The 12,034-nt window shown below is 51.7% G+C and overlaps 1 protein-coding gene across 2 annotated transcripts; it reads right to left on the reverse strand.

The window, feature by feature from the left end:
• Positions 1 to 419: 419 nt before the first annotated feature.
• On the reverse strand, positions 420 to 11,296 carry C2cd2l (C2CD2 like). Of its 2 annotated transcripts, none has more exons than XM_057767864.1 (14): positions 10,289 to 11,296; positions 8,365 to 8,460; positions 7,896 to 8,015; positions 7,625 to 7,735; positions 7,429 to 7,545; positions 7,223 to 7,334; positions 6,987 to 7,095; positions 5,759 to 5,823; positions 5,542 to 5,669; positions 5,280 to 5,454; positions 4,504 to 4,605; positions 4,229 to 4,365; positions 3,857 to 4,142; positions 420 to 1,523 (listed from the first exon to the last, which is right to left on the reverse strand). In XM_057767864.1, the coding sequence occupies exons 1-14, from the start codon at positions 10,640 to 10,642 to the stop codon at positions 1,312 to 1,314; spliced, it is 2,124 nt and encodes a 707-aa protein (XP_057623847.1). In that variant the 5' UTR covers positions 10,643 to 11,296; the 3' UTR covers positions 420 to 1,311. The 2 variants fall into 2 exon arrangements, with proteins under 2 accessions (XP_057623847.1, XP_057623848.1); XM_057767865.1 differs by having other exon boundaries at positions 4,229 to 4,362; positions 10,289 to 11,293.
• Between the last annotated feature and the right edge of the window lie 738 nt (positions 11,297 to 12,034).

Below are 12,034 nucleotides of genomic sequence, written 5' to 3' on the forward strand. Positions count from 1 at the left end.
TAGAATGGACGGCCTATTTGATTTGAGAGGGGGATGAAGACAAGGGAACTAGCAGATTAGCTTTTCTTTTGCAGCAACTTTTCAGAGTGTTGTCACTCAAACCTCTCTACATGTCTCTTTGTCTTCTGGAACATCTTTGTCTCCTGTTCTTCCTCATACCTAGGGCAGTGACAACGATCCTCTTACTTTATCAATACCACAGCCTCGCTGCCCGTTTGCTTTTCTTTTTTTAAAAATATTTGTTTATTTATTTGTTATGTATACAATATTCTATCTCTGTGTATGTCTGCAGGCCAGAAGAGGGCACCAGACCTCATTACAGATGGTTGTGAGCCACCATGTGGTTGCCGGGAATTGAACTCAGGACCTTTGGAAGAGCAGGCAATGCTCTTAATCACTGAGCCATCTCTCGTTTGCTTTTCAAAGGATAACCAGCAGCTCTCATTTATAAATTCCAATTTGACTTTAATTAAATAAATTAAATTCCAAGCCATCACACAGCAATGGACATCATCATCCCCCAACATAGAGAGGTGCAACCTCGCTCTATGATCGCACAATCTTTAAAGCTCCTAACGCTACCTCTCTAGGGAAGGCTTCCTACCAGCTTCCTGGCTCTCTCCTAACTGAGCCACTGCTCATGGAGAAGGCATCAAGTACAAAATGGTAATAAAGGGGAGGGAGAGAAGAGGAGCAGTGTGGGAGGTAGGGAGGTGGGGAGTACCTGCCCCCCATCCTGGGCACTAGCCCAGCTTCCTATGATCTGCCAATGTCTTCCTGAGACAGACACTGGTGTTGGTCTAAGTGGGAACCCCCAAGAGAGGTATAGAAACCCTTCTTGGAGATTGCCTTACCCTCCTGGGACAGAAAAGGGTCACCTGGGAGAGATGCCCTCTAGCATCTGTTGGCCGATGCTAGATGCTAGGGTCCTAGACCACACATATAAATAGAAAAGAGAATAAATAAGGGAGAAGGATCTGCCAAGGAGATGAGTGCCCTGGGGCTCCTCTCTGGGGGCAGTTCCAGCAGAGGGCACAGACTTGTGAAGAATGTCCATACATGCCAAGACAGAGCCTGCCTCTGACTCCCAGCTGCCAAACTCTCTTCTACATCCACAACCACGAGTGCCTGCCTCTCAAATGCTTCCCATGTCAAACATCCTTCCAATTCACCCCACAGCCCAGAGTGCCGGGGCTTCTTAGAGCCTGAAGGCTTTCCTTGCCCCAGCACTGGGAATCCAGGGAGGGGTACAGAAGGGGATGTGGGGAATGGGCTGAGAGAACTCTTGCCCTCTCCTAGTTCAGGAGGCTCTCAGAGCTGGGGGTTGGGGTTGCCATTGGCCTTGGGTTTGGATTTGAAGGAAAACCGCTTGATAAGGCGACGGGAAAAGCTGCCAGCCTTCTTCCGGACGCTAGGTGTGGCTGTCGTGTTGGAGAGGTCATCATGTGACTGGCTCAGACCAGCTTCCTTCTGTCGTGGCCTCCGGCGGAAGATGAGTTTAGTGCCGCTGCGCAGGAAACTCACTGAGGGGAAGAAGGGAAATTGAGGCAGACGGAGGGGCACAGGAATGGGGTGAGGATGGAGACTTAGGACGTTAGGACAGAAAATGAAAAATAAAAAGTCTCTTGCCTAACGCCTGCCTTTCTCAGGAAAGAAAGTGGAAGCGCACAAGGGTTTTACCCATCCTGAGGAAGGAACAACATTCTAGGGGAGGGATCTGGGTGCACTTCTGACCCTATCCCCAGGAGAAATAACCCGGGCAGGGGCTGCTGCTGTGCTGGGACTCAGCCTCCTTCTGTGGAAAGACAAAGGCTGCACAGAGGGTGTTCCTCAAAGCCTATAAATCATAAAAGGAAAGATGGGTTAACATATGCATTCCAGGGTGTGAGCAGTGGGGAGTCTGGAAACCTCAAAGAGATAAATATGGGTGTGTGTGTGTGAGAGAGAGAGAGAGAGAGAGAGAGAGAGAGAGAGAGAGAGAGAGAGAGAGAGAGAGAGAGGAAGGTGCTCATGCAGCAGGCTTTGGACTTAAAAACTCCTTTACCTCAAGAAGTGAGGCAAGCCACAAATTGAAATTCTTTTTTGTTAGTTTTGTTTGAGGCAGAATCTGGATTTGTAGCCCAAGCTAAACTTGAACCCATTATGCAACCCTGGCTGATCTTAAACTCACAGCCATGCACTTGCAGTAGACTCTCAAGTACTGAGATTACAGCCTGCACTACCACACTGGCTTTTAAATCCAAACAGACCTCAGCTGGCAGGCTTCTTGGTCAAAGGGTGAAGAAGCATGACAGCAAACTCTGTCCTTTGAAGTTAGGAATGTTGTTGACAACCTGAATCACTACCAGAGGGAGGATTCCCTCCTTTCCTCTTTGACAGCCTCAATTTGTAGTCTGTAAACTGAACTTACTCAAAACCCTGCTCCAGCCCCATGTGTTGGGATAGCTCAGTGCCACCATCCCTGGCTCAGAGGAACAATTTTTTTTTTTTGGATTTTTCGAGACAGGGTTTCTCCATAGCTTTTGGTTCCTGTCCTGGAACTAGCTCTTGTAGACCAGGCTGGCCTCGAACTCACAGAGATCCGCCTGCCTCTGCCTCCCGAGTGCTGGGATTAAAGGCGTACACCACCACCGCCCGGCTTTTTTTTTTTTTTTTTTTGAAACAGGGTCTCACTTACTGTGTATTTGTTGCCATCCTGGAACTCACTATGCAGACCAGACTGGCTTTGAACTTACAGATCCACCTGCCTCTGTCTCTGGAGTGCTGGGATTAAATGTGTGTACCCGGCTCAGAACAATAACTTTAAGATTGGCATGGAGTAGAATTTCTTATATCCATGCAACTGGGGATACAGAGTAAAGGAGGAGGGAAAGCTAGTGAGTTCCAGGCCAACCCTGGGTATAGTGTGAGACTCTGTCTCAAAACAAAACAAAAAATAAACAAGAGTTAGTACATATCTCAGCAGGACACTAGAGAGATGGCTCGGTGTTTAAGAGCACTGGTTGCTCTCCCAGAGGACCAAGGTTTGATTCCCAGACTTCACATGGCAGCTCATAACTGTCTATAACTCCATTTCCATGGCATCCAACAACCTCTTCTGAACTCTTTGGGCACCAGGCACACATGTGATGCACAGATACAAATGTAGGCAAAACACCCATATACATTTAAAAATAATTGTTAAAGATGTCTCAACAGGTATTTGTTGCCAAACATGACAACTACAGTTAAATCTCAGGAACATACATGGTAGATTGTGCGCTATGATGTGCGCTCATGAACACACACGCGCACAAAAATACAATAAAATGAAAAGAATGTAATGGTTTTTAAAAAGAATGACTGGGCATGTTGGTGCCTCCTATAATCTTAACAACAATGGCTGGGAGGTGGAGGCATGAAGATCAGATAGTTACGGGTGACTTCAGGTATCTAGCAAGTTTGAGATAGCCTGGACTACATGAGACCAACAAACAACAAAAGCAAGTGAAAGAAAACAAGCCTGTTAACCCAGGAAGAAAGGTCAATGTGGTGACTTGCCATGCTGTCACTACAGTTTGTCATAATCAGGCTAGGAACTGAAACACCGAGTTCCTTGCTCTACTGGAGTTTGCCTGACCCTCAAAGGCTAGTTAGCTGAGCCTACCATGGCCTCAAGCTGCCTAGTAGGACCGAGGTGACAATACTGTGATATAAAAAGTGGCAGACAGCTGAGTGTAATAGCCCATGCCTAGAATTTAGCACTTGGGAAACTGAGGCAAAGATTTATTTCAAGTGTGAGGCTAGTCTGGTGAATTCCAGGCCAGACTCTGTCTCAGCCCTGCAGTAGGGGGATGAATTGTCCATTGCTCCTTACCTTTGTGATCCTTGAGGCTTCGGGTCTCCAGGGCACCAGTCGACCCTGTTTCTGACTCGACATCATCCACTGACGGCCTCTCAGAGATGTCTGAGCGTGTTGTCTCATCTGCTTCCTGGACACTTGTGGGACTGGAGAGGGCATCGAGGGGTCCTGGGGATGTGGCCGATGGGTCTGAGGGGGGTGATGAAGGACCACCACTGGCCCCTGCATCATCTTGCATTGAGGCTTCCATAGAAGCTGCATAACCCAAGGACAATGCCAACTCGTCCTGAGCGATGGGCACCTGCCAGAAGGGACAGGTTTCAATGGGCAAGAATGACCCATTAGGCCATTCCCCCCATCTTAGCTTTCTCCCCAGAGCTCTGTTACCTTGGAAACACCAGAGATGATAAGCGTGCTGCGCTTGGTGGGTGTCTTCTTGGCTGCCCGCCCACTGGGCTCAGTCAGCTGGCGAATTGCTGTCTCTGCTACTGGGTCCAAGCCATTAGAAAGGTGACTCTCTCCTGCTAGGGGATACAGAGGACACATAGCTTGACTTCTACCTGACTTCTTGGACTCAAACTCCTCTTGCTCCACCCAAAGGAGTTCTTGACGACAGGGGCATTAGGGCCCGCCAGTGCTCACTCATCCCGTTCCCCACTCACGGCTGCTGCTGTGGGAGGCATTGCTGGGGCCGCTGCTCTCGCTCAGCACAGTTGTCATCTTCTCAGTCACTTCCACCTTGGACGGGGAGCGGGAGGGGGAGTCTGGTGGGCGGGGGAGTGGGAGTGAGCTGGGAAGTGCTTTAGAATGGCCCCCACCCCTGTCTTTATTGAGATGCAGCCTTTGGTTGACTCAGAGGGCAAGGATGATTAAGGGGGATTAATCACAAGGGTGATTAAGAAGATGCTGTACAAACGGAAAAGATGCTAGAGGGACCAATGACAGTGTGGGAAAGCGCCATGGGGCCCACTGACAGTACAGGGAGATACTAAACATATATGGAGAATTTTAGGGCTCCATAAAGATAGGGAAATTGCCATGGGATTCCTAGGGAAGGAACAAGTGTGAGGTTAAGGCCACTGGAAATAGAAAAATGTCACAGAAGCCCCCAGGTTTGCTGAAGAGCCCAGAGACCACATAAGGTTGGGAGTAGAGGTGGGACAATTAGCCAGTTGGGGCTAGATTCAAGAAGGAAAGACACCCATGGAAAGATAGAAAGGAACTTAGAGCAAGAGAAGAGATGGGCAGATTCCAAAGGAGTAAATGGGGAGAGGCTAGCTGATGGAGAGGTGCGAGGGAAGTCTGAGAGAAGAGGAAGTAGCTGGTCAAAGCGTGTCACCAGGAAACAAGATGTGCTGCTGTTAAGGCTTCCCTTCCCCTTTCCCTGTTAGGCAATGCGCTTTAGTCTAAGGCCATGTCTAGGGCTACTCCTCTTTACCTAATTTGCCATCTACACGGGGCCGGGACTGGACAGTGGTGACAGTGGTGACAATGGTGCCATCGGGCATGATGGTCCGGTCCAGCTCAATCTTCTTGGTAGGTGTGATGCTGGTGCGAGGGGTGGAAGAGGTGGGTGTGCCCAGGTTCCGAGGGGAGCCCTGCTCATAGTGCATCTGCCAGGTGGTGAGGAGAGCAGGGTTAGGGTCTCAGAGATGGCCCAGGCTCCATCTACTCATCTCCCCAAGCAGTCCCCTTCTCACCTCTGCTGTCATGGTAGCCGCTGGGCTCAGGGAACTCCCTGGCCCTGGAGTTAGTGGGCACACTTGTCTTCGTGACAGTGGTTTAGAGGGTGAGCCCACAGGCAGTGTGGCTTGGCCAAGGAGTTCAGCTGGAGATAAGGGTGACGCTGTGAGCTGGACCCATGAGCAGGACCTGCTGAGTATCCACTCAGAAGCACCCCTTCTACCCCGCACTTACTGTCTCCACACCCGCTGCTCCTGAGCACTTTGAGGGTCAGTTCCCGGCTCTGGGGACCCAGATCCCTGAAGGCCAAAAGAGGATGGACATGTCAAAGGCTAGAAACAGAGACGTGGGTAAGATAGCACTAGGGCTCCAACAAAGTCATCCATTTTCCTAGGAGCATGGAGCAAGTCATGTGTGGAAACTACTTTCCACAGCCAGACATTCATATCCCCCATCACTCTTCTACCTCGTGTCTCTCTCAGTCTGTAGCTACCATTCGTTGGTTATTATTATTTGTAAAATAAGATTTATTTATTTATTATGTACATAGTGTTCTGCCTGTATTCCAAAAGAAGGTGCCAGATCAAATTACAGATGGCTGTGAGCCACTATGTGGTTGCTGGGAATTGAACTCAGGACCTCTGGAAAGAATAGCCAGTGCTCTAAACCTCTGAGCCATCTCTCTAGCCCCAGCCATTTGTTTTTTTGTTTGTTTGTTTGTTTGTTTGTTTTCTCCTCAGACTGTTTCCATAGTCAAGATGTTCGTTCATGTTCTGGTCAATGCTATGCTTGCTTGAAGGTAAGGTTTAAATGTACCTCTTTGGTGAAGACTCATCAGATCTTTATCTCATTATAAGAATTTTTCTCGCCGGGCGGTGGTGGCACACACCTTTAATCCCAGCACTCAGGAGGCAGAGGCAGGCGGATCTTTGTGAGCTTGAGGCTAGTCTGGTCTACAAGAGCTACAGAGAAACCCTGTCTCAGAAACTCCCTCCCCCCCAAAAAAAAAGAAAGAAAAAGACTCCATCTGCCCTATCTAGGCACTCCCAGGCACACTGTGCATGAACCTCAGCTGGCACTCTGCCCTGTCTCCCTAGGTACACGTCTGTCTCAGCTTCAGACCCGTGATGTCCTCTCTTCTCTATCCCCAGGGACTTGGCACACAATAGAGGTCTACACTAAAGGCTAATGAAAGCAGGGTTGGCTGACTCATGCCAAGACTAACCTGGAAGCCGGGCGGCGGTGGCGCACGCCTTTAATCCCAGCACTCGGGAGGCAGAGGTAGGCGGATCTCTGTGAGTTCGAGACCAGCCTGGTCTACAAGAGCTAGTTCCAGGACAGGCTCCAAAAAACCACAGAGAAACCCTGTCTCAAAAAACCAAAAAAAAAAAGACTAACCTGGAAAAGTTTCTAAAACCTGACTGCCTATGAGGACAGCGGCTGGGAGCAGGGCCTGACTTACAGCGCCAGGTCTTCTGTCCATTCCACCTCAGGACCAGCCTTCATGGGTTTGGTCCACTTCTGTTGCATGGGGTTGTCAAGCTCCACGGCACAGCACAGCTCCTCAGTACCTGAAAGGAACCAGAGGTTAGAGGATGCTCAGGCAGAAGACACACAGTCCAGCGAACAGAGAAACTGTGTCACTGGCAGAGGGGAAGGGGCTGCCTGTACCCATGGCAAGGGCAATGGAGTTCTTACCTCCCAGCTCACTTCCCAGGTGAGATGCTCGAAGCTGCCGTAGGAATAATCGCGTAGGTCTGGGGATGGCTGGCTGGGCCTGAGACAGCATGGGCGGCTTCTCACTGGGTCCCTAGGAGCAGAAGGTGGTAAAAGGAGCAACGCTCCTGATATAGGATCCTGGAGATGGGATACATGCAAATCTTTCCTTTTGGGTGTCCACTCACCAGGCCTCCTGGGGCAGGACAGGCCCTGAGGTTGACCATCATGGCAGGCTGAGTGCTAACTATAGCATCCTTGATCATTTCCTCAACTGTTGAAAGTTCTGCTTGTTCCTCATCTCTCTGCGGAGAGGAAAGGAGGTGGAGCCTGTGCCCTGCTCCACTGCAGCGACAGCCTCTTCTCTGCCTGCCCCCTTCTTACCTCTCTGGTCTGCAGCTTAGGAAGCACCGATAGGCTGAGATCTGGGCGGTCAGTGAAGGCCCAGGACACCAGCAGCCCCTCATCAGGGATTTCCTCCAGGCTGACTTCCAACTACGACAAGAGCCAATGGTTAGGGTAACCAGCCTCATTCTTCCAAGGACTCCTCAGGACCCTCCCATCCCAAACTCCATCCCAGAGAGCCATCAAAGGAAAAATCCTGGGCCAATTCAACTGTCCTCTGCCCAACTTGGTTTCCCACATTTCCCTCCACCTGTGTTGGTGGCAGTGTCAGAGTGACGTGGTAGGTCTCCATGGAGACGGCAGCGGGAGACTGCTGGGTCACAGAGACGGGGAAGCGCACCTCCTCAGCAGAGAGCTGGCAGTGCAGCACCTGAGAGGGAAGCAGGGTCAGGCATTGAGGAAGATGCTTACCTTGCTTTGCCTTGCCCCATGATGCTTCAAAATAAACCCCTCCACATTTCTGTTTTCCTTGGGATATTACCTTGTTGAGGTCCTAAACTTCTCAATGAATTAGCTAAAAGCCCAAAATGCCTACACACACACACACACACACTCACATTTTGTTTTTGCCTATCTCTTCAGTGAGATTCTTAGACCTCCTGAAACAAATCCTTAGATCCTCAAGGCACACAGAAACTCAAAATTTCAAACCCTCAGACTTATAGGGAACCTTGAGGTCAACCCCCCTCTAGACCTAATAGTCCCCACCAGACCCTTACCATGGTACGCTCTGATTGGTCTACGCAGGTCACATGACTAATGCTGGCTCTGGGTGGGAGTTGGGGTATCTCCTCAAAGGCGATTTGGATGGAGCTCTGAGGAAGTAATGTGGGCACAAGATCAAGTCTCTGGAGCTGTCCCCTTCAGAGCTGGTCTGATCAGTTGCTGGCTGGATTCTAGCACTGCAGAGGCCTCAGCTACAGGCTGGCCTTGCTCCTCCTTGGCTCAGGACTTTAAAATAGGAGGCATTCCTCTTAAGCCCCACTCTCTGCAGGAACCTGCAGCTTCCAAGCGGCTGCTGAGTACCTGGATCCCATCTGCCTTGGAAGCGAACTTGACTTGAACCTTGGATACCTCTTCAAATCCCAGGAACCTTCCTGTCCTCCCTCTACCTAACTCTTCACTCTAATCACAAATAAAGGCAAAGGCGAACAACAACAAAAATGGGCGTGTTCATTGCCATCTGTTGCTGGGCAGGGTGGAAATGGTTGTGTCACTTATTATAAAATAAGATGAAGAAATGAAGCCTGGCCTTTTCACAAATCCATAGAAGGTATCACTGCCTAATTTCTTAGACGTGAAGGCTGACTTAGCATGGCTTTGAGGGAGGGCTAAAGCGTACCAGGCCCGGTTAATTCCTTAAGTCGGACATCGGGATGGTAATTAGGGAGCTGACAGCTGCTTAGCTGTCAAAAAAAGCCGCTCCTATTCTACAGCAGTGGAGAGCAGGATGGAGGAACTGAGGAGGGGGCACAGCCTGGGTTGGCAACTTGTCCTCAAGGCTTGAGACAGAGAAAACAAATTCTCAGGGCTCACTCACTTCCCCTGGCAAACCAGGGGACGGCAATTTCCCTGCTATGGTAGCTGTCTTCTTCAAAAGTTGTGCCAAAGTGGCTAGGAGCTGAGAACTTCGAATCTGGATCTCCCCCTCCCCCTGCAAGAGAGGCCAATGTCCAGCTGAGTCAGCTGTCCCAGGGAGTTGCTTCTGACCCAGGGACAAGGTACAGGAAGAGCCAGGTTGGAGGGATAGGTTCAATGTATAATCTGACAGATGTCATCTGGCTATAGCTGGCCGGGCAGCTGGGAAGAGGAAACAAGACAACTTCTTGGAACCACTTCTGTTTCCAGGCATCCAAGCTCTTATGGCTGGAGACAGAGGGAGGCCTCTGAGAAAGGGGCTGACAGGTGGAGGGCCAGGAGAGGTTGCTGGGCCAGAAAAGGGAGACCTCTGCCTTCCAACCTCAGTCTCATGACTGTTTCCTACCCACTTCCTGGGAGGTCAGATGCCCATGGTGCAACGGGTGGAGGTAGGCTGAGCTGGTTTATGGCTGACCCTCAAGGGGCAGCCCAAGTTCATTTAATTAGAAAGGACACAGATTATCAGCATTGCCCTCTAACTGAACTCCTTTCCCTTCAACACTACCCGGCAGCCCAGCCTGGGGGGGGGGGGATGTTTGGTTGTAGTAGTTAAATTGCTGATAGGTGGAGGAATGATTCCGTTACCTTGTGTGTCTGTGGGGGGGGGGATCTACCTGACCTCTAGGGCTTAGGAGCCTGAAATCTTAACTGGTGTGGTGGCATGAGGACCAGGCAAATTCCTTCTGCAGGTGCACCTGTCTCTCGGGCCAGCCAGCCCAGTCTAGGCGGAAGTGCCCTCAGGCACACGGATTAGCGTTGCTATGAGAACAGTAACTTGTACTGGGTTTGGAACCGGAGTACCTTGCACATAAAAATAGAAAATGTGGTACATAACTGGACGTCTACAACCCCCAGCCTCACTGCACGCTTTTCTCTGATCTGAAAGAGAAGCTATGGGGTTCTGCAGGTGATCTCCAGCCCTAATCCAGCCCTCCTAACACGAGCAGGCTCTTCCCTAGTAGGGGCAAAGCTGAAGAGACGACACAGGGACTCCATGCGACTCACCCCGTCCCTGCAGGCCTGCTCGTTCAGGGCTCGCACCCAAGCCCGTTGCCAGTTCTCCCGGAAAGACTTGAAGGCAAAGAGAGAAGCCAGGAGGCCCCGGACGCCGGTTTCCTCAGAGGCGCCGGTCCGGATTGCCCGCAGACGCAGCAGCGAACGCCACACACCCAGCTCGCGGAGTGAACCCCCGGGCTCCGCGTCTGAGGTGGGTCGGGAGTCCTGGCCCCCACCGGCCCGCGACAGCCACAAACCCCGAGCATATTGCAGCAACCAGCCCAACACCGTGAGCAGCGAGGCGGCGAAGAGGACCAGCAGGGCCGCCCAGCCCACGTCCTGCTGCCCCCAGCCCGGATCCATGCTCCCGCGGGCTCAGGTCCCGGCTCGGGCTTAGCCGCTGCCCCGGGGGAGCATGGCCCGGGCGGGTGGCGGGGCGTGGGCGAGCTCCCCCGGGGCTGAGCGCGCGGGCTCCGGGGTTCGGCGCCGCGGAGATTCCAGGACCGATGGGTGCCACGGATAGAGCAGAGGTCCTCCGGGGTCTCGACGCCTGGGCTCTGTCTCCGTTAGCCCGGGATCCGGGTCGCTGGGTCCGGCGATGTGACCCCAGCTAGTCGCTAGCCAGCATCAGACTCCTCCCACGGCGCGGGCCCCGTTGGACTCGGGCGGGGACCGGTCAGCAGAGACACCGGGGCTCGCGGGCCGGCACCGGCTCCGGGAGGGAGGGCTGCGTGCGCAGAACTGACACTGACAACACCGCCAGCGCCCCGCCCCCACACACCCTTAAAGGAGCCGCGCCCGCAGCGGGCGGGGCCTAGCCAGCCTGGCGCTCAGAGCTGGAGAAGGGCTGGGAGTTGAGCTGCACACGTAGAGGGTTCCGGGATGAAAATAGGCGGAGTCTTTAACCGCCCCGCCCGCCCTGAAATCCGGGCGCACCCCTTCAGTACCAGGCAAGGGAACTTCACTTATCTGAGATATTGCCTGTTTTCCCTTGCGCTCCTTAGATTTCTACAGGTTGGACGCCTGTGGGGTTAAGAATGAGTTGGTCCCTGTGGAAATCAGCACCCACTTCCAATACCTGGCTCAGCAGCTTCTGGTCTTACTCCGTAGTTGAAGCTAGGCCCTGGGTAAGGAGGGGTTAGGTATTCCTCCCAGATAGAGGTGCCTGGCAAAAGTCCAGCTAATATCAACGGCGAGAAAAATGAACCTAAATCTGGTAAGGTTGCAAATAGAACACTACCATCGTCCTCCTTCCCCTTGGAGCTAGGATTCAGGAACCCCCTATTAACCTCCTTGCTTGCGTGGGTTTGTTCTCGAGATATTTCCCAAGCCCAGGGCTGTCTGTTTTTAAAAATAATACATTTCCATAGTAACAGCTCCTGCCTGTGGAGCACGTGTAGAGGGGATGGAAATGAGAAAGGAGCTGGCATTGTGGCCCTGGACTATCAATAGATTTGGTCAAAAGACTCTCGTCCAAATATGTGGCATCTCGTGTAGGGCCACCTGACTGTCCTTCTGGCTACTCGGTAGGCTGAAGCAGGATGATATATTAGTTGAGGCGTTTGAAACCAACCTGGGTGAGACCTTGTCATAGCAAACCCCATCCCACAAACCAAATTAGTGACATCTTAGCCAACTCCGAAGAAATGGTGTTCTAGGGACACTGCACACTTACAGGCTCAGGATGGATTCCTTGAAGTCTAGATATCATCTTTGCTTGGGCGCAGAGGTTGGAGGATTTCTGTGAGTTTAAGG

The sequence above is a fragment of the Chionomys nivalis genome, chromosome 4 (assembly GCF_950005125.1).
Source record: "Chionomys nivalis chromosome 4, mChiNiv1.1, whole genome shotgun sequence".
In the NCBI taxonomy this organism is placed as follows: domain Eukaryota; kingdom Metazoa; phylum Chordata; class Mammalia; order Rodentia; family Cricetidae; genus Chionomys; species Chionomys nivalis.